Source organism: Delphinapterus leucas, chromosome 12 (assembly GCF_059928025.1).
Source record: "Delphinapterus leucas isolate spDelLeu-1000000601 "Yukka" chromosome 12, BTC_Dleu_Yukka2, whole genome shotgun sequence".
NCBI lineage: Eukaryota > Metazoa > Chordata > Mammalia > Artiodactyla > Monodontidae > Delphinapterus > Delphinapterus leucas.
This window is the reverse complement of record NC_143140.1, coordinates 56,763,175-56,786,276: the sequence shown is the minus strand read 5'-3', so window position 1 is coordinate 56,786,276 and position 23,102 is coordinate 56,763,175. Positions and strand designations below refer to the sequence as shown.

Below are 23,102 nucleotides of genomic sequence, written 5' to 3'. Positions count from 1 at the left end.
GCTTCCATGTGCTCCTGATACATGTCAGCTCACTCGGCTGCATCTGTGCCAATTTAGATTTTGTATTACTATGAATAAAACTGCAAATGTTAATTACAAAGTCCAGTTTCTCCATTTGTGCCCTGCATTCCATCCTCTTTTTTGCAAAGATATTGCTTTTAACAGTTCTCCCTTTTTCTTTATTGCTTTTTTTGTGGGTGGGGGTTGGGTGTGGATCTCCACTACAGCTTTCCTACAGGCCAGCAAGCATGCTGTTAATTTTTCCATATTTAAAATATCTTCTTTTGAATTTACTTTCCCCTCTCTACAATCCCATTTCTGTCCTCCTCCTGCAAAATTCCTTGAAGGAGTTGTCTAATATTAATATTGTAGTTATTCTCTTTCCATGCTCTCTTGAATCCACTTGAAAGCTAATCAGACTTTCACTCTTACCATTCTACCATGATTAAATTGACAGGCCAGATCTCATCCTCATCCTACTACACCTAGCATTAAAACTTACAATGTTTGGGGCTTCCCTGGTGGCGCAATGGTTGAGAGCCCACCTGCCGATGCAGGGGATGCGGGTTCCTGCCCCGGTCCGGGAGGATCCCACATGCGGCGCAACAGCTGGGCCCGTGAGCCATGGCCGCTGAGCCTGCGCGTCCAGAGCCTGTGCTCCGCAATGGGAGAGGCCACAACAGTGAGAGGCCCGTGTACCGCAAAAAAAAAAACACAAATAAAACTTAAAATGTTTGATGCCTCTCTTTTTTGAAACATTTTCTTATTTGGCTTTAAGAAAGTACATTATCTAATTTTCTTCCCCCCTGCTGCATTTCTGGCAAATTCTTCATGTCTTTTGCTGGATCTTTCACATCTCTCCAACCTCTAAACTTTGGAGTACGCCAGGTCTCAGTTCTTTTTTTTTTTTTTTTTTTTGTCTGTACTTATTCTTTTGGGGATTTTGTCTAGTCTCATGACTAAGATACCGTCCAGTACACTCTGATTTATATCTTAAACCCGTATTTCTACTTGACTGTGTACTCATATCAGTTTACTTGACATCTTTACTAGGACGGTTAATGAACATATCAAATTTAACACGTCTGAGATAAATTTCTGATACTTGGTATTCTTCCTCATTTCAAAAAGGACAACTTTATGATTCCAGTTCTTTAGGCAATAAACCTGAAGGTTTTCTTTGACTCCTTCTGTCTTCATAACCCCACATCTAATGCGTCAGCAAATGCTCTTGATCCTTCATATCGGAAATAAAACCACTTTTTACTCATCTACTACCGCCCTCGTCTCTCACCTGTATCATTGTAGTAACCTGTTCAGTTTGTTTCCAACACAGCAGCCACAGGAATGGCTACTGAAATGTGGGTTGGATCATTTAACTCCTCTACTTGAAACCCTCTCATGACTCCACTATAGCCTACAAGGCCCAACTCATTCGTGCCTGCCTTTCTGTCACATGTTCTGTTTTAATTTAGTACAATTTCAATTTTCTTTATTTCATATTTTCCCACCATATTGGACAGCAACTTCTAGCTGCCTTTCTGTTTGTACCTAAAACACAAGTGTTTGAATAAGACATTATTCTCAATTTAACAGCAGTACCTAATACTTCCTCCTAATAGTGGTCCTGGCATTATTGTGGTTCTTGTTAAGCAGGAGAGAATGATCTAGGTACCAGTCAGTGGATAGCCAAAGAGGTACCTCAGGAAGCGATTTTGCATAGGTACGTACTGAGTCAAATATGAATCAAATATATGTCGTTCTGGTATTGCCGATGTATCACTCACCCTATACTCATAGAAGAATGGCAGAAAATAGGAGAGGAAATCAGAAGCACGTCTGATTTTGATAGTACGTAAGAGAATACAGTGATGATATCTCTGTAACCTCAGTGAGAATAATGGAGCCAAACGTATTTCTAGCAGATACAAGTCTAAATTGAAAGCAATGTTCCTGGTTAAACTGTTCAATGTTAAACATTAATTATGCATTTAAAAATACTGTTTAAGCAGGCTTCCCTGGTGGCGCAGTGGTTGAGAGTCCGCCTGCCGATGCGGGGGATGCGGGTTCGTGCCCCGGTCTGGGAGGATCCCACATGCCACGGAGTGGCTGGGCCCGTGAGCCATGGCCGCTGGGCCTGTGCGTCCAGAGCCTGTGCTCCGTGACGGGAGAGGCCACAACAGTGAGAGGCCCATGTACCGCAAAAAAAAAAAAAAAAAAAAAAAAATACTGTTTAAGCAATACTTTAAGATACAAATAGCTATTTTAAAAGCAAGCGTTCATATACTTGCTTTTTAGATTTAGAGGTAATAATTCACTGATTCTGATAGGTGTTATTCTAGTCATTTGCACTTCAATATTTGGGATATCATTTCATTGTTGTGGAAAAAATATCACTGTAGTTGTGTGCACATGGTGACATTCACCTAATTTGTCTCCCAGCTTCTAGATTTATCCTTCTTGCTACACTTAGCATTTCCTCATCTGTTAAATTGCCTCTTGTTAGTTCCTTGGCATCGGTGTTAGCTATTAGATGATTTATCTCCATCTGTGAATAAGAATCTTGAGACATCATTTGGTTCAGTTATTTTTCTTTGTATTCATTTTTAGGGTCACCATATTAAAATGTAAAAGCCCTTTAAAAGCTGATTAATATTATTTATGTACATATGTCACATATGTGAACATACCTAAATCATCATACATAAAAATCTATTCCAAAATATCATCTCTCTGTTATCTGAGAGTTGAGAAAAGTAGGAAGAAATGTGTTAGTATGGTAAATTACTGTTCCTGTGCAGAAGATAAGAAAGAGGGAAGGGGAGTCGGAGAAAGAAGAGTTTGTATGGTGGTTAAAACCAAGTACCTGTTAGCATGCACTACTAGAGATTAACTCATAATTCCTTTCCCATACGAAGCAGGAAGATTGTGAGATAGCAATCTGTTTTGTTTTGTTCTTGTTTTCCTAAGCTAAAATTAGATCTCCCAGGAGTTATAACATCCCTAGCCACTAGTATACGTTCCATTTTGACGTGTTCAGGATGGGTACTTCTTTCTCTAAGGAGGAAGGGAAATTCAGTACTTCCATACTGGAAAATAAAAATAGCTTGAGGAGTTGGATAGTGTACTCTGGGTATTGAAACCATCAGAGAGAAATATCTTAATAAAATGAAAAATAAGCTCTTCTTACTTCCCTTTCTAGCATCTTCCATTCACTTTATTTTTTATTTTATAATGTTTATTCAGGCTGAATTATAAAAATCAGCAGTCTAGATTATGCCTGTATCCTATATACCTTACTACTGTAGAATTTCTATCTTTATCAAGAAACTGTTTGGAAATATATTTACTTCGTTGGGGCTGGTGTCTTCAAAGTGGAGAGTAAGTTGGTGATGGTGGTGGTTTTTGGTTTTGTTTTGTTTGTTTGTTTTTGTTGTTGTTCATTGCCTGTGTGTTTCTAGTATTCCTAACAGGGCCAACAGAGTAGCAGAAGCACAGCAATAACTCACAAGGTTACTAACTGCCAGGCCATTGGCAATGATTGCTATTCTTTGATCTTAGAAATTCACATGGCTGCTCATTGAAAGCTTCAAACGTATTAGTAACTCCTGATGTAAGTAAACTTGAATGTTCCAAGAACTCCGCAGTAGTCACTCTTTACCCATACAAACCTCTGGAGGCCCTTCCTTTGTGCTAAGAAGTAAACAGAGTGAAAGCTAATAACAAATATGTTACTTTCCCATTCTTTCATCTTGCTTGTCTTTTACTTCATCTCTTGTCTTTTCTCTTTCTTATGGTAATTATCCTATATATTCTGCATCAATCATATAGGTCTTTGAAAAAAATTTTTTTTTTTTTTTTTTTTTTTTTTCGGTACGCAGGCCTCTCACTGTTGTGGCCTCTCCCGTTGCGGAGCACAAGCTCCGGACGCGCAGGCTCAGCAGCCATGGCTCACGGGCCCAGACGCTCCACGGCATGTGGGATCTTCCCGGACCGAGGCACGAACCCGTGTCCCCTGCATCGGCAGGCGGACTCTCAACCACTGCGCCACCAGGGAAGCCCTGAAAAATTTTTAAAACAGCTTCATTGAGATATAATTAACATACCATACAATTAACCCATATAAAGTATGCAATTGAGTGCTTTTTATTATATTCAGGTATGTGCAACCATCACCACAAATTTCAGAACATTTTCATCACCTCAAAAAGAAACCCAGTATCCTTGCTTTCCCCTCTTTCCTCACCCAGCTCTGAGCAGCCACAAATCTTTCTGTCTCTAGAGATTTCTCTAGTCTGAGCTTTCATATGAATGGAATAATATAGTATGCGGTATTTTGTGAAACAAACTTGGATTGTTTCCACCTTTTGGCTGTTATAATAATGCTGCTACAAACATTCCAGTACAAGTTTCTGAAAGCACCAAATCCTAGCCACTAGGCCACCAGGGAACTGCAGGTACAAGTTTCTGCATGAACATGTTTTCATTTCTCTAGAATGTTATACCTAGGAGTGGAATTGCTGAATTATAGGTTAACTCTGATAGTTTGAGAAACTGCCTCACTGTTTTCTAAAGCAGCTAAACCATTTTACATTCCCACCAACAGTGTATGAGAGTTGATGTTTTCCACATCTTCATTTGTTATCTGACATTTTTGATTTTAGCCATCCTACTGGGTGTGAAGTGCTATTTCCTTGTGGTTTGATTTGCATTTGCTTGCTGACTAATAATGTTGAGCATCTCCTCATGTTCTTTTTTTAAATTGAGGTATAGTTGATTTATAATATTATGTAAATTTTAGGTGTTCAACATAGTGATTCACAATTTTTAAATATTATACTCCATTTATAGTTATTATAAAATATTGGCAATATTCCCTGTGTTGTACAGTATATCTTTGTAGCTTATTTATTTTATAGACAGTAGTTTGTACCTCTTAATCCCCTGTCCCTATCTTGTACCTCTCTGATTCCCTCTCCCCATCTCCCCACTGGTAACCACTAGTTTGTTTTCTGTGTCTGTGAGTTGTTTCTTTTTTGTTGTATTCACTAGTTTGTTTTATTTTTTAGATTCCACATATAAGTGATGCTCTTCATGTTCTTATTGGCCATTTGTATATCTTCCTTGGAGAGATGACTATGCAGATCCTGTGCCCATTTTTCAATTGGGTTATTTGTCTTTTTATTATTGTATTTTTTATATATTCTTAGTATAAGTCCCTTATCAAATATATGATTTAGAAACTTCTTTCATGCCTTAAAATACATTGTTTGTGCTTCTGGGCTTCTGCTCTTGATATTCCCTTTTCCTGGAGTACTAATTCCTACTCTTCATTTGGGTAATTCCTTCTAAACCTTTTGAAGCTTAGTCTGAATGTTACTTCTTCATAGAAGTGATTTCCACGTTATGTAAAATAGACTTCTTCCCTTGCTTCTCTCTCTGGCTCCCTGTTTATTTCTCTAACAGCACTTATAGTTTACCTATGAAGTTTACTTATGTATTTATTTTTTCACTGGCTGCTACTCTAGAATGTCACCTCCATGAACATTTTTGTCTAAAGTAGTAGGCAATAATAAATATTTATTGAATGAATGGGGGAATTAATATTGGATTTCTTCTCCCTTTATTTTTCTAATCATCAAACTCTGTCTTCCAAATCTTTGTCAGAGGGCACTGGGAATTCCTTCTAGGCTAATCTGAAGTAAGTTTAGAAGTTTTAATTTATACCTGGAATAACCTCTGATCTGACTCAGTTTTTAGAGAATGAATGGCTTTGCAGTTAGAAAGCTCCTTGAGCTAGACTTCTACATATATCATTCACGAAGGAGTCACTTTTATTATTCTTATTTTATCATTTACAAAGTACTACTTTACCCATATATAGCACATGAAAGGTATGCATTGTTAGCATTACATCTCATTTTTTCACAATTGAAAAAAAAACCAAAAAAATGCACAACCTTTATTCTGTGATTACATCCAATTTAATCTTTTATAGCTTTCAGTGTCTTAACTCTACCACTTCCTCTACTGCATTTCTACTTATCTCATAGGAAATTGATTTTCTGACTGGCAAAAACATTCTGTTTCAAGTACTGTATAAAAGAGTAAGTTCCATGGTGATAATCATTCCCTTTAATGGAAAGCTCAAAATAATGTTAAAATCGTTACTCTCAGATTATTCAGATATTGTAATTGGATATTTTTAGGTGACTTTATACATATGTGAGAAAACAGGTCATTTTAAATCTTATATGAGAGATAAATCTCACTATGGTATCTTTTTTTTTCTTTTTGCCTCAACATGAAGTTGTTTTTCTTTCTACAAATTAAATGAGAAAAAGAGGGAGATTGTCATACAAAATTGAAATGAGCTCTAGATAGAACTTGTTTTTCACACTTTGTTTTTCAGCTCTGAGTGAACTTTGTATAAAATCTATGTTGAATCGTTAGATTCTATGTGTTGATCAAATGCTTACAAGGACCATGTGATGTTCTTAGGTGAAGATCAGGAATCTAAGTCACTGTATTAAATCTGTATTATTTGCATAGATTTGATACTTTATAAAGGCACAAGTGAACATTCAAACCATTGGCAATGTTTATTAAAACATGTGTTAATATGTTGGGGGGTGGAAAAGGCTTTTTGCTAAGTATTTTTATATATGTCTACTTTGAATGTTTCATAGTTGGAGCCTACTGTTTATCGAAAGTTAATCATTGCAATGCATTTTGGTCAGTAAGAAAACAAATATGGATAAAGTTTCTAAATTAGAGATGGAGCTGTAGAACAACTGTACCATATTTTGTGTCTCTGGGGTTATTCAGTGTTGAGTGAATGAGCAATAAAGTTGATAGCTTTTGTAGTTACAGTCTTAGGATGCCAACATATTCTAGCTCTCAAGACATGCTGATGTTATTTCAAATTGTTTGCATTAAAAGATGTTGAAATTTAGCCTTTTCAACTACAAATACTGTTATTTTGCCATTAGAATAATATCCTTATTTTTAAAAGACAGTTTTCATTTCTCTATATTGATTTTGTTTACCAAATTTTTATTTTTATGTTACTGGGTTTAATTTTTTTTTTTTTTTTTTTTTTTTTTTTTGCGGTACGCCGACCTCTCACTGCTGTGGCCTCTCCCGTTGCGGAGCACAGGCTCCGAACGCGCAGGCTCAGCGGCCATGGCTCACGGGCCTAGCTGCTCCGCGGCATGTGGGATCCTCCCGGACCAGGGCACCGCTGGGTTTAATTCTTTATTCACTGATGCTCCTTGCTGACACTTTGGTAATTTCTGTCTTTTCAGACATTAAGTTCATGCCCATGTCCCTATGAATTATCTTCATGTCTTTTTAACTTACAAACGGGATGACAATCATTATATAATCCTAATAGTTAGATTCAAAATTGGAATATTATCTACATAGTAAGTAGAATTGAACTTAAGAGGAGAAAAGGGAGAATGAGATGACCTATAATGGCAACTACATTTTAATAAAAGAATGAAAATTGCCAAATTAACAAATGAGTAGACTAGGTTGCTTTTATTTCTAGTCTGATAAATTATGTAAGATTTAGGATTACCACTCTTCCTCCAATCAACTAAAAATAGAATCCCATGGGAAAAATTGAAAGTGCTTTGAAAAATAATATGATACTACATAAAATGTAATGCAACATGATGATGGGTATTCTGATTTTAAAAGCCTTTTTGTATTATGTCTTACACATATATTCTATAAATATTTTTAGTGATGAATTCTCCCTTTTATTAAATATTTATCTAGGCCTTTATGTCAAGTCAGACACTTTTTCTTTTTTCTTTCTGTATTGTTTCTAACCTTGGAATTAAATTTTATTTTCTGCAGGTAAAGGTAAATGGCTTTGATTTGGCATCATCCTGTTAACTGAGAATAGGGATATAAGATTATGGTTTCTTTCCAGTGTAGTAAATCTTGAGCTGCAGCTGTTGAGATACTTCGTTTAAAAATCAGAATAAGTATTTACTTTTGAATGGTAAAACTCTTCATGTGCTTCTTACTTTCATGTTTGCCACAAACATGAATGGCAACCAGCAGAAATAGATCACCTGCTAGTTTAGGTGCAGGTAATAAGGGAAAACTAATTCCTTATTTTTTTTAAAAAAACTTTTCACTGATTTCTCTTATAGTACATGCTTAATTATCACATATTAAAAGGAAAAGTGATATGATAATTCCAAAGTGAGGAATAATCTATATAACATATAGATGTCATGGGTTTAAGAACTCACAGTTCAAACAAAATAAAGACATGGAAGAATTTAGATACTCTCACATTTAGAAATGTAGGGAGAACTAATCTTAAGCATCTGTCTCGTTGCTTCTTGGAGACCACTACAGAGTCTTCTTATTTGTTGTATTAAGAGTAAGCTGGAATAACTGTATTAATCTACATGGAAAAAGAAAAGATAAGCAGAAAACACAAATTGGAAGCAAATATTTCACAAATGAGCTTCAGTCTAATAGAAAGAAGGGTGACTTTCCAAATTAAGCCTAGGAATCTGTTGCTAGTTAGTTTATGAAATCTTCCATTTATTTGTTTCTTTTGTAGCAGTTGTTTATGATATTCTGTATAAAATGGGCATTTAAAATGTCTGATATCCTTGGAAAGAAGTGCTAAAAGTTTTCTGTATAGATTTTCTTTGCATTTATATTAAGCTTACATTTTTCCTCCCCTTGAAATTGAGGTTCTTTTTACATTATTTATAGTATAAGTATAATCTTCTATATAATAATCTTTTGAGAAATAAATTATACAGTGTCATCAAGTATGAAAAGATTATGGTGCTTACCATAAGAAAGAATTTCAGAGTTTAGGTATGAAATATTGACTCTAATTGAATTTTGTAAACATGAAACTTGATGATTTTCCTTTCTTCCATTTTACTCAGTGGTAGTAAGTGCTTAATTGCTTGTTGCCAGAGGGAGCTGTCCTGTGCATTGTAGGATTTTTAGCAGCCTCCTGGTCTCTGCTCACTAGATGCCCATAGAACTCTCTCTTTGCACCCACCCCTCCCAGCTGTGACAGCCAGAAGTATCTATAGACAGTACTGAAATATGGGGAGCAAAACTTAGTCCATTTGAGAACTATAGCTATAGATTTGTTTTTCCATTCTAGCACTTCATACAAATAGAATCACATAGGATACTTTATTTGTGCTTGCTTTCTTTAAGCATAATGGTTTTGAGATTCATCTAGTTTGTTACATGTACCACTTGGTTGTATCATTTTACTAAGTAGGATACCAGTGTAGATAACTACGATTTGGTTAAACATCACTTTTTGTTTGTATTTTCTTAAAATCCTTAAAAACAACTTTAAAATTTTGGGCTGCTAATTGTATCACCTCAGTCCTTTCTGAGTCTTTGTATTAACTGATTTAACTACTGGTTATGAGTCGTTTTTTCCCCCTTTCTCATGTTAGTAATTTTTAATTGAATATTCAACATTATTAATTTTACATAGTTGAGTGCTAGATTTTGTTGTCTTTAAAGAGTAATGGACATTTTTGGGCAAGCATTCAAGTTACTCGTGGATCAGTTTGATCATTCAGGGCTTTCATTTTTTTGTTAGGGTAGGTGCAAAGTTGTCTTTATGGCTAATTTAACTCTGTTACTAAGGTGTGACTCTTCTGGTCTGTGGAACACTCTGGTAATTAAGGAGGACTCTTCACACTCTGTTTGGAACTTGGACATCTTCTAACCCTATGTATCCTCTGGGAATTGTTCATTTTACAGCTCTCAGCTGTTCTTTACCCAGTCTTGTGGAGCTTCACTCTTCAACTGCACAGCTGATTCTTTGCAACCAACTTGACAAAGACTTATACAGATTTCTGGAGTTCTTCCTTTGTTCATCTTCTTCAGTACTCTGATCCACAGATTTTAGTCTCCTCAGCCTCTCTGCAATTTGACTTCTCTCTCTTTAACTCAGCCAGACCTCCAGGGCATCCCCCTTCCTGCACAGTGATCTTGAAAGTGATTCAAGAAAAAAAACAGGGCCCAAGTGTAAAAGTTACCTCATTAGTTTCCCTTTTCTCAGACATGACGGTCCTGTACTGCCTGTTGGCCAGTGTCTGAAAACTGTTTGGGTATATTTTACCCATTTTTCAAGTTGTTTATGGCAGGAAGGCAAGTCTGTTTCTAGTTCCTCCTTCATGACCAGAAGCAGGACTCTGGTTTTCATTTTTTTGTGTGTGATTATAAACATAGAAATTTTGGCAAACATGAAATTCTGTGTATCGTTCATGCTTGTTCTACTCCCCAAATCACTGATTCAGAGTTACTGTATTCCTATGGTACCATTCCTTTGATTCCGTTTCCCCTTGCCTCATTCTCCATGCCCAAGGGCTTTTGCTGGAGTAAGATTATTAGCCTCTCTCTGGACTTCCTCACTTATTCTGTACAAAGTTAGGAAAGAAAAATGTTTGGTAGGTGAATTTTGGAGAAGGAATGAAAATCTTAGATTAGCCTACTTAAAGGCTGTATTTCCAAGTTAGCCTACCATTTTATTTTTTCTGTTTTTAAAAAGTTTTTTTAAGTTAGCCTATCTTTAGACTATACTCATACCTTTCCTAACGAGCAGTCAAGAGAGGCCTTTGGTTGTCTGTCATTGTCTGTAATTGAATATATTCAGTGCAGGGGAGATACTTGTAAGTCTATGTGGCAGGAGATCCAAGTTATGGTGCCTAATTTAGCTGTTATAGTACTAGCACTGATATTTTGAACTCCATTTATCTTCTCCTGTCTACTTTTCATTTGGTTCCAAATTTAGAGGGGGGGAATAAAGGAACTGTTTCCCTCAAACTTGGTAACATCACAGATACAAATTTTCAATAAACATATCAAATCACTAAATATTTTTAGCCGTGACGTTGCATATTGAAGAGCTCACGCTTCCACTGAGAGCTGAGGGAAGCGATAACCAGAGGTTATGAGCATACAAAGTTGTCTCTCTAGGAGTCTTGCAGGCACTCTGTCTCCAGCTCAGCATTTGTTTATTGTCTCAAATCAAATTTCCAGGTACTAAATTGGGCCCTTTAGCCTTTCTACCAATTGGTAGATTCAGATGCATACCACATTTGCTGCTTCAGAATTGTTTACAGTCTAGTGCCTGTGCTCTTTTCCTTAGAATGAGATGAAAAAGCAAAATAGAATAGCAAATGTGAAAGGAGAGAGACAGGAGAGCAAGATGAGGCTGTAGAGCCGGAGGGAAGAGGCAAAAGATAACAGGATTTTTAAAAAGCAGGTAATTTACAGAAGAGCTGTATGGACATTCTCTATTTGAAGGAGATGGTGGTGGTTATAAAAGGCAGGCTTACACATGGATAGAAAGAATGACACAGAAGGAAACAAAGATGAAAAACTGCATTTGTCTTTCCAGTCATGTGCCACTAGTGATTTTTTATAGCAGTATAACTGACTCTTAACAGTATTATATTAGTTTCAGGTGTACCACATAGTGATTCAGTATTTTTATAGATTATGCCCCATATAAAGTTTTTATAAGATATTGGCTACATTCTCTGTGCTGTAATTTTATCCTTGTATCTTACTTTACACCTATGGGGGGTGGGGCAAGATCAGTGAAGGGGATTAAGAGGTACAAACCATTAGTGATTCTTAATAGGTTCTAGATAGTTTGTTCTTGGGAAATAAGTAATGTAGATATTCTAAATGGAAACTATAAAAATTCCATTTTAATGCTGTTCAGTTGTCTTTTACCTAACTTATATTGAGATGCATTTAACATTAATACTCTGCTGTTAATAATATAATTTTCAACAAAATTATCAGCTTTGATATTTCTTGTTTAAAGGTTTTGAGAATCTTTATTAAAAATAATAATTTTCTCCTTTGACTAAATCAGTTTCATTTTTCTCTAGATATTGCTTCTGATTGAGGCCATTTATGGAATATTACAGAATCATTCTGGTCTTGATACTTAAAGAGAATAGATTAGATTAGTACTAAATATCAGAATTATACACTCTTCCAACAAAACAGTTCTTTCTGGTTTATGTGTATATTAGTGTGCATATGTTTGGTGTAATTATATACTCATGATGATTGTATGAAAGAATATGTCTGTAGCTTTGATATGAGAAGGTTTTTTAGTGACCTAATTGTCAAATGTGGAAAGTTGAATAAATTATGATTTATATACTTAATCATATAATTTTATATATGATGACCATGAGGACTGTGTGAGGATATGTAGCTGCTTTTTTAGGACTAAATAAAACCAGCTTAGACCATTGGAATATGTATGTCTTTTTTGTTGTTGTTGTTGTTATATACACTTCTTATGTATGTCTTGATTATGCTCAATTATACTCCTATCTGTGTATATATAGTATATGCATACACACAGGCATACACACACACACACATGCTTTATGACATGTAAGTTTCATGAGGGCAAGTGACCTTGTCTGTCTAGATAAAATAAAATACTTTTTCTGGAACTTGTAACTGTTTACATACTTAAGTTGAATACTTATTTTTCAGTGTATCTAGCATGTTTTGTCAACATAACAAGTCATCTTTCTTATTAGACAATGATCTTGGCAAACTTCTATTGCACTTCAAAATGTCTGATAAGCAAACTGAGTGGATAGAAAACTGCCGAAGGCAATTTTGCAAAATGATGAAGGCCAAACCTGATATAATCAGTGGAGGTGGTGAGTATGTTTTAATTTTTGTGAGTTTTTTGGCTTGAAGAGTATATTAGCAGAAGCTGTGTTTTCCTGAAGACTAGTACTGGCATATCATATCTAGAATACATGATACTAATTCCAGAAGTCCATTGACTTCTGAGAAATTTGTGGTCCTGGAGAACAAAAATTAAAATTTGAGAAATTACTCAGCTTTCTTTTAGTACTGTTTCAGAGGCCTTGGAAGCTAAATCTACCTTTGCCTAGGTAACAGTTTGCTTGTTTTCACCAGCTTTCACCTAGCTATACCATACTGCTATGTTTTTGGAACTTTATTGAATGTTTTGACATATTTTGAAACTCCGCCACATCTAGCCAAATAAATTTAGTGACTTTTAAGGAAATTTGGGTGTGTGTGTGGGGGGATAACTATGTTGTCTAAACCAGCAAGCAAGTTGTTTTATGTTCAGATATTTATATGCGTGCATGCTTCCTAAAATTATCATGTTTTAATTAACATTATCTTAAAGATAGTCTAAGAAAAAGTTCTAATGTCAATATAAGCTAGATTTCTTGAAAGCTCTAATTTGAAAATGATTGTCCTCTTTATCAGCCATGCTTTATGGTTTTCATGTTTGTATCATTTGCTGTAAAATTAAAAATGGGAAATAAAAATAAGTTTATATTTTGTTGGAGAAATTATATTTTCAGGGAATATGATATATATGGGCAAGAAATCAAACATTCTCCAAAATTTTAGTGTAAAATGAGCAGTTCACCTGTTTCATACGCCCCCAAATATTTTAAAATTAGGTATTAGAAATATATATTTATCACTGGTTGCATAATAGAAAATATTTAAAATAGGTTTTGCAAATGCCAGAAGGTACAGAACAAAATGAGAAAGCAGCAGCTTGGAATATTGTTCAGTTTAAACACCCTAAGTAAAGGTGTAGCTTTCTGAGTTTCTCTCTTACAGGGATGGTGATAAGACAAGAGAGAAATCACCTGTTCAGTCCTATCCATGACTCAGAAACAACATAAACAAGTAGAACATTACCATTAAAACTGTGTTCTATTTGGAATCTTGGGGCACTTCCCACAAGATTTGACCTTAGTTCTACATTACTCTGATACCGTGTCCACTGTTAGATTTTGAGCTACTTTCAAAAGTAGATCTTGACCTCTCTGCCCAGCAAGGTCTAGTAGGTTACACAAAACTCAGTTACTTTTAACAGCAACTTTATAAGACAGTCTGCATTTTATGGATAAGGAAACAAAAGCCAGGAGATGTTAGATAACCAGCTCAGTTCACAGTGGCAGACCCAAGAAGTGAATTCAAGCAATCTGAATCCAAAACTCGTGCTTAGTATCAGTTTGCAATACTACCTCTTTGCACCTTCTCTTTACTACCTAATATTTTCCACGCGGGAGGCAAACAATATTTATTAAGTAAACCCAGGTGAGCGTGATACTGATTGAGATAGAAGATGATAAAAGTTTTTAATATCTCCAGTCTCATAGCATACTTGTTTTCTGTCTATAAGCTAAGATGAACTAATTTGGGGGGTAAGCTGCAGAAATACTATACAAATAAATGCTTTTGTAAGGCAGGCATGCTTATTTGTCTGTGTGCATGCACATGTACATCTGGCTCTATAATCCGGTTCAACTTGGGTTTTTTTTTTTTAGACATCTTTATTGGAATATAATTGTTTTACAATGGTGTGTTAGTCTCTGCTTTATAACAAAGTGAATCACCTATATGTATGTGTATATACATGACTCTTTTTGAATTATGGTTTGCTCAGGGTGTATGCCCAGTAGTGGGATTGCTGGGTCGCATGGTAGTTTTATATTTAGTTCTTTAAGGAACCTCCATACTGTTCTCCAGAGTGGCTGTATCAATTTACATTTCCACCAGCAGTGCAAGAGGGTTCCCTTTTCTCCACACCCTCTCCAGTGTTTGTTGTTTGTAGATTTTTTTGATGATGGCCATTCTGACTGGTGTGAGGTGATACCTCATTGTAGTTTTGATTTGCATTTCTCTGATGATTAGTGGTATTGAGCATCCTTTCATGTGCCTGTTGGAAATCTGTATATCTTCTTTGGAGAGATGTCTATTTAGGTCCTCTGTGCATTTTTGAATTGGGTTGTTGGCTTTTTTGATATTGAGCTGCATGAACTGCTTGTATATTTGGAGATTAATCCTTTGTCAGTTGCTTCATTTGCAAATATTTTCTCCCATTCTGAAGGTTGTCTTTTCGTCTTGTTTATGGTTTCCTTTGCTGTGCAAAGGCCTCTAAGTTTCATTAGATCCCATGTTGAACAGTAGTGATGAGAGTGGGAAACCTTGTCTTGTTCCTGGTCTTAGGGGAAATGGTTTCAGTTTTTCACCATTGAGGATGATGTTGGCTGTGGGTTTGTCATATATGGCCTTTATTATGTTGAGGAAAGTTCCCTCTATGCCTACTTTCTGGAGGGTTTTTATCATAAATGGTGCTGAATTTTGTCTAAAGTTTTTTCTGCGTCTATTGAGATGATCATATGGTTTTTCTCCTTCAGTTTGTTAATATGGTGTATGACATTGATTGATTTGTGTATATTGAGGAATCCTTGCATTCCTGGGATAAACCCCACTTGATCAGGGTGTATGATCCTTTTAATGTGCTGTTGGATTCTGTTTGCTAGTATTTTGTTGAGGATTTTTACATCTATGTTCATCACTGATATTGGCCTGTAGTTTTCTTTCTATGTGACATCTTTGTCTGGTTTTGGTATCAGGGTGATGGTGGCCTTGTAAAATGAGTTTGGGAGTGTTCTTCCCTCTGCTATATTTTGGAAGAGTTTGAGAAGGATAGGTGTTAGCTCTTCTCTAAATGTTTGATAGAATTCACCTGTGAAGCCATCTGGTCCTGGGCTTTTGTTTGTTGGAAAATTTTTGATCACAGTCTCAATTTCTGTGCTTGTGATTGGTGTGTTTAATTTTCTGTTTCTTCCTGTTTCAGTCTCGGAAGGTTGTGCTTCTCTAAGAATGTGTCCATTTCTTCCAGGTTGTCCATTTTATTGGCATAGAGTTGCTTGTAGTAATCTCTCATGATGCTTTGTATTTTTGCAGTGTCAGTTGTTACTTCTCCTTTTTCATTTCTACTTCTATTAATTTGAGTCTTCTCCCTTTTTTTCTTGATGAGTCCGGCTGATGGTTTATCAATTTTGTTTATCTTCTCAAAGAACCAGCATTTAGTTTTATTGATCTTTGCTATTGTTTTCTTCATTTCTTTTTCATTTACTTCTGATCTGATCTTTATGATTTCTTTCCTTCTGCTAACTTTGGGGGTTTTTTTGTTCTTCTTTCTCTAATTGCTTTAGGTGTAAATTTAGGTTGTTTATTTGAGATGCTTTATGTTTCTTGCAGTATGATTGTATTGCTATAAACTTCCCTCTTAGAAGTGCTTTTGCTGCGTCCCATAGGTGTTGGGTCATTGTGTTTTCATTGTAATTTGTTTCTAGGTATTTTTTGTTTTCCTCTTTGATTTCTTAGTGATCTCTTGGTTATTTAGTAGTGTATTGATTAGCCTACATGTATTTGTATTTTTTATAGATTTTTTTCCCTGTAATTGATATGCAGCCTCATAGCATTGTGGTCAGAAAAGATACTTGATACAATTTCACTTTTCTTAAATTTACCAAGGCTTGATTTGTGACCCAAGATATGATCTATCCTGGAGAATGTTCCATGAGCACTTGAGAAGGAAGTGTACTCTGCTGTTTTGGCAGGGAATGTCCTATAATATCAATTAAGCCCATCTTGTTTAATGTATCATTTAAAGCTTGTGTTTCCTTATTTTGTTTCATTTTGCATGATCTGTCCATTCGTGAAAGTGGGGTGTTGAAGTCCCCTACTATGGTTGTGTTACTGTCGATTTTCCCTTTTATGGCTATTAGCATTTGCCTTATGTATTGAGGTGCTCCTATGTTGGGTGCATAAATATTTACGACTGTTATTTCTTCTTCTTCGATTGATCCCTTTATCAATATGTAGTGTTCTTCTTTGTCTCTTGTAATAGTCTTTGGGGTTTTTTGGGGGATTTTGGGCGGGGTTTTTTTTTTGCGGTACGCGGGTCTCTCACTCTTGTGGCCTCTCCCATTGCGGAGCACAGGCTCCGGATGTGCAGGCTCAGCAGCCATGGCTCACAGGCCCAGCCGCTCCGCAGCATGTGGGATCTTCCCAGACCGGGGCACGAACCCGTGTCCCCTGCATCGGCAGGTGGACTCTCAACCACTGCCCCACCAGGGAAGCCCTAGTCTTTGTTTTAAAGTCTATTTTTTCTGATATGAGAATAGCTACTCCAGCTTTCTTTTGATTTCCGTTTGCATGGAATATCTTTTTCCTTCCCTGTACTTTCTGTATGTGTTCCTAGCTCTGAAGTGGGTCTCTTGTAGACAGCATATATATGGGTCTTGTTTTTGTATCCATTCAGCCAGTCTATGTCTTTGGTTGGAGCATTTAACCCATTTACATTTAATGTAGTTATCGATATGTATGTTCCTATTACCATTTTCTTCACTGTTTTGGGTTCGTTATTATAGGTCTTTTCCTTGTCTTGTGTTTCCTGCCTAGAGAAGTTCCTGTAGCATTTGTTTTAAAGCTGGTTTGGTGGTGCTGCATTCTCTTAGAATTTGCTTGTCTGTAAAGGTTTTAATTTCACTGTTGAATCTGAATGAGATCCTTGCTGGGTAGAGTAATCTTGGTTGCAGGTTTTTCCCTTTCATCACTTGTAATATGTCTTGCCACTCCCTCTGGCTTGCAGAGTTTCTCCTGAAAGATAAGCTGTTAACCTTTTGTGGACTCCCTGTATGTTATTTGTTGTTTTTCCCTTGCTGCTTTTAATATTTTTTCTTTGTATTTAAGTTTTGATAGTCTGATTAATATGTGCCTTGGCGTGTTTCTCCTTGGATTTATCCTGTATGGGACTCTCTGCGCTTCCTGGACTTGGTTGACCATTTCCTTTCCCATGTGAGGGAAGTTTTCAACTATAATCTCTTCATGTATTTTCTAGTCCCTTTCTTTTTCTCTTCTTCTGGGACCCCTATAATTCAAATGTTTGTGTGTTTAATGTTGTCCCAGAGGTCTCTGAGCCTGTCTTCAATTCTTTTCATTCTTTTTTCTTTATTCTGTTCTGCGGTAGTTATTTCCACTATTTTATATTTCAGGTCACTTATCTGTCCTTTTGCCTCAGTTATTCTTCCTTTGACTCCTAGAGAATTTTTAATTTCATTTATTGTGTTGTTCATCATTGTTTGTTTGCTCTTTAGTTCTTCTAGGTCCTTGTTAAACATTTCTTGTATTTCCTCCATTCTATTTACATGATTTTGGATCATCTTTACTATCATTACTCTGAATTCTTTTTCAGGTAGACTGCCTATGTCTTCTTCATTTGTTTGGTCTGGTGGGTTTTTACCCTGCTCCTTCATGTGCTGTTTGTTTCTCTGTCTTCTCATTTTGCTTTTCTTACTGTGTTTGGGGTCTTGTTTCTCAGGCTGCAGGTTTGTATTTCCCATTGTTTTTGGTGTGTGCCCCCAGTGGCTAAGGTTTGTTCGGTGGGTTGTATAGGCTTCCTGGTGGAGGGGACTGGTGCCTCTGTTCTGGTGGATGAGGCTGGATCATGTCTTTCTGGTCATCAGGCTCGTGTCCAGTAGTGTGTTTTGGGGTGTCTTTGACCTTATAATGATTTTAGGCAACCTCTCTGCTAATGGGTGAGGTCATGTTCCTGTCTTGCTAGTTATTTGGCATAGGATGTCCAGCACTGTAGCTTGCTGGTCTTTGAGTGGAGCTGGGTCTTAGCATTGAGATGGATATTGCTGGGAGAGCTTTCACTGTTTGATATTATGTAGACCTGGGAGGTCTCTGGTGGTCCAGTGTCCTGATCTCGGCTCTGTCACCTCAGAGGCACATGCCTGACACCTGGCCAGAGTACGAAGACCCTGCCAGCCACACAACTCAGAAGAAAAGGGAGAAAGAAAGAAAGAAAGAATAAAAGTAAAGGTATTAAAATAAAAATTTAAGTAATAAAAAAAGAAAAAAAAAGCAAGAAGGAAGCAACCAAAGAAAAAACAGATACAGCAATGATAAGAAGCGCTAAAAATTATACTAAAAAAAAAAAAAAAGGACAGGCACAACCCTAGGAGAAACAGTAAAAGCAAAGCTATACAGGCAACATCACACAAAGAAGCATACACATACACACTGACAAAAAGAGAAAAAGGAAAAATATACATCTCTATATTAAAAAAAAAAGGAAGAGAGCAGCCAAATCAATAAGCATATCTACCAATTATAATAAATTCTAAATACTGACGTAAGATAAACATGAGACCAGAAACAAATTAGCTGCAGAAAGCAAAACCGAAGTCTACAGTTGCTCCCAAAGTCCACCGCCTCAATTTTGGGATGACTTGTTGTCTATTCTGGTATTCCACAGATGCAGGGTACATCAAGCTGATTGTGGAGATTTAATCTGCTGTTCCTGAGGCTGCTGGGAGATTTCCCTTTCTCTTCTTTGTTCGCACAGCTCCTGGGGTTCAGCTTTGGATTTGGCCTCGCCTCTGCGTGTAGGTCGCCTGAGGGTGTCTGTTCCCACCCAGACAGGACGGGGTTAATGGAGCAGCTGATTCGGGGGCTCTGGCTCAGTCAGGCCAGGGGAAAATAGGGGTACGGAATGGGGGGCAAGCCTGCAGCAGCAGAGGCCAGCATGACGTTGCAACAGCCTGAGGTGCACCGTGTGTTCTCCCGGGCAAGTTGTCCCTGGATCACGGGACCCTGGCAGTGGCGGGCCACACAGGCTCCCGGGAGGGGAGGTGTGGAGAGTGACCTGTGCTTGCACACAGGTTTCTTGTTGGCGGCAGCAGCAGCCTTAGCATCTCATGTGCATCTCTGCTGTTCAAGCTGATAGCCTTGGAGCTCGTTTAGGTGGTGCCCTGAATCCCTTCTCCTCGCACACCCTGAAACAATGGTCTCTTGCCTGTTCGGCAGGTCCAGGCCTTTTCCCAGACTCCCTCCTGTGTAGCTGTGGCGCACTAGCCTCCTTCAGGCTGTGTTTACGCAGCCAACCTAAGTCCTCCCCCTGGGATCTGACCTCTGAAGCCTGAGCCTCAGCTCCCAGCCCCCACCCGCCCCTGCGGGTGAGCAGACAAGCCTCTCGGGCTGGTGAGTGCTGGTCGGCACCGATCCTCTGTGCGGGAATCTTTTCGCTTTGGCCTCCGCACCTCTGTTGCTGCGGGAATCTTTTCGCTTTGGCCTCCGCACCTCTGTTGCTGCGCTCTCCTCCATGGCTCCAAAGCTACCCGGCTCCGCCACCCGCAGTCTCCGCCAGTGAAGGGGCTTCCTAGTGTGTGGAAACTTTTCCTCCTTCACAGCTCCCTCCCAGAGGTGCAGGTCCCACCCCTAATCTTTGTCTCTGTTTTTTACTTTTTTCTTTTGCCCTACCCAGGTACATGGGGAGTTTCTTGCCTTTTGGGAAGTCTGAGGTCTTCTGCCAGCATTCAGCTGGTGTTGTGTAGGAGTTGTTCCACACGTAGATGTATTTCTGATGTCTTTGTGGGGAGGAAGGTGATCTCCATGTCTTACTCCTCTGTCATCTTGAAAGTCTCGGTCAACTTGGGTTTTAAATATAAGCAATCTACAGTTATCAAGAACCAAAGATTTTAAAATTATCATTACCTATGCTGCATTTTCTCCCCAAAATCTCTACGTAAGACTCTGCAGTGCACAATAAATACCATGTACCTTCATTAATATTTTTTCATAATTATAATATTGAGTGAATGAATTAGTCTTAATTTCTCTATAAATTATACGATCTGAATCCAAAAGGAGGTAGACAAAGGAAATTCAGTTAACAAGAAACTTATTGAGAACCTACTTGTTGACTCCCTGTTCTGCTCCCCACTATGGGCAGCTACTGTCCTTTGTAGGTAATGGTAAGGAGGGGGCGAACAATCCATCAGTAGTCTTCCCAAATTGATTTAAACCCAGGGCATCTAAACAGCTATCAGGAGAGAAAATTTCCAACTTTCTCTGGCTTGAGCTCCTGCTGTTTCCAGAGTTTTCTTTCCCGGCTTTTAGCTTTTAAGAACAAGTGAGACAATGTAGATGTGTAATTGCCTAACATTCCTGCACTCACTTGTAATGAGTCACTCGGAGAAGCGATAGATTATATGACCTAGAGCTCACAGGCCGAAGTTAATTTTTTAAAACATGAGTCAGATTTTTCCTTTTCATGACCTTATTTTTGGTCTGTGTGTATTTTCCACCCTACCCCCAACTATATCTGAGACCTTTTTCCTAGCATAGAACTAACGAGGACATGTTCCCTGAACCTCTATAAATTTCCTTCATTTTCATGTGTTTATTTCATTCAGCTCTGGGAGAGAACATAGTTTCTTGTCAGGAAGGTCTCTGTAGGTCTGATTGACTTCTAGTTTCCCCTGAATTTACTAACCTGGCCTCTTGTTGTCTATCCATTCTAAACATTGGATTCCATCATCAATTGCACGTTTAATTTCTTCTACTCTTATATCTGTCTTTGTAGAGTTGTCTCCGTATAAAAAGAAGCTTCTATTTCTCACATTATCTTCTAATCATTGTTTCCCACTAATCTTTTATTTGTGACTTAATAATTAAATATACAATTTTAAATATGTTCCAAGTATGTTCTTCCTATTTCTGTTCTCTAATATTAATAATATAGTTTATAACTGGAATTCTAGTGTAGGATTCATATAATTTGAGTTGGTCACTAGATAACATGTACAACATGTCTGATAGACAGTGTTGGAAACTGGTATGCTTTATAACTATAATACATTTTGTATAACTGTATACTTCAAATGCTCAAATTATCACAACTTGGACTCTTAAGAGTTTTTGTTTAAGCTGGCCTCTTTGTCCTTTAAATTTTAATTTATTTTTTCTGTTTTCCTCTGAAAGAATCCTGGCATAGTAACAGCAATGAGGTCATCTAGACTCAGTTCTTCGACTCCTAAACATAGTTCAAGGGATTCTGGTTCCTTTCAGTGGGGAGAATAATGTTAGGGGCAAAATTTGAGCAACAGTATACATTAGGTGCCTCCACATAATCACTTAGGATAAGATGACATGAGTCAACTGTCCTCTTTAAAAAAAAAAAAAAGTGGGGGCTGTATTTTTGTTTCAAATTTACTTCTGGCTTTTCTCATTTTGTCCTGCCATTTAGATTTTATCTATATGAGATGCCATGGAAAGTATTAAAATGTATTCTTCTTGCATTCTCTTTTCTGACTGCTGTCACTAGCATATACCTAGTACAGTAATTGAAAGAAACAGCCTGGTTCCCTTTGACTTCTCTCTTTCTTTCATCCCCTGACTCTCATGTACTTGGTTACCATGTCTTAGAGTTTATTCTTAATTTTTTTTTTAATCTTTCTTTCTCATCCATGTCCTCTGCTACTACTTTAATTCAAGTATTAACCATTTAGCAACTAAATTATTGTGTGAAATACATGATCATTTTAGGAAAACTAGAAATTATAAACAAAATGAAGAAACTGAAATTTACCTGTAATCTCTGAAGGATAAGGTTAGCACTAAGTTATCTTTAGCCAAAAAGATTTAATACCTACCATACTATTTTCTCTTGCCATTTCACTCAATACAGTATTGTACAGAATTTTCCATGTCAGTGAATGTGCTTATACAAAGTAATTTTTTTTAATATCTCTTTTGGAGTATAATTGCTTTACAATGGTGTGTTAGTTTCTGCTTTATAACAAAGTGAGTCAGTTATAAATATACATATGTTCCCATATCTCTTCCCTCTTGTGTCTCCCTCCCTCCCACGCTCCCTATCCCACCCCTCTAGGTGGTCACAAACCACCGAGCTGATCTCCCTGTGCTATGCGGCTGCTTCCCACTAGCTATCTATTTTACATTTGGTAGTGTATATATGTCCATGCCACTCTTTCACTTTGTCAGTCTACTCATTTATCTATGGATCTGATTCCTGTAACACTTTCCTTTATCTCAGTTGGCCCCCTGGGATCCTAGCCAGTTACTGTTTCAAATATACAGTAATGAGACCAAAATCTTTAATAATTTAGATTATCTGATAATATCGAAGCACTAGTAAATCACTTAAAAAGAAGACATATACAGCCTGCTATAAGCAGAAACAGAGACATTAAAGCTCATGAAAGAAAGCATAAGAGGTGCTATGATGATAAAAGCCTGAGGCCTGAAAGGAGGATCCCTAATGGCTGATGCTAAAGGGGCAAAAGCATCAATTCCTTTGTTTTTCCACTCACTTTAACCTTGTGAGCACCATCATATATCGTTATTGGTCTAGCCTTAATGGCATTCTTCGTGTGGTA

The 23,102-nt window shown here is 37.2% G+C and overlaps 1 protein-coding gene across 4 annotated transcripts in view; it reads left to right on the top strand.

Moving 5' to 3' along the window:
- The window catches only part of TBC1D32 (TBC1 domain family member 32), a 193,854-nt gene that overhangs the window by 111,081 nt on the left and 59,671 nt on the right, over positions 1–23,102 (top strand). For all 4 annotated transcript variants that reach the window (XM_089921967.1, XM_089921968.1, XM_022555523.2 and 1 more), the window contains one exon: positions 12,597–12,722. In XM_089921967.1, coding sequence (XP_089778093.1) covers positions 12,597–12,722 — 126 coding nt within the window. The remainder of the gene's footprint in view (positions 1–12,596; positions 12,723–23,102) is intronic.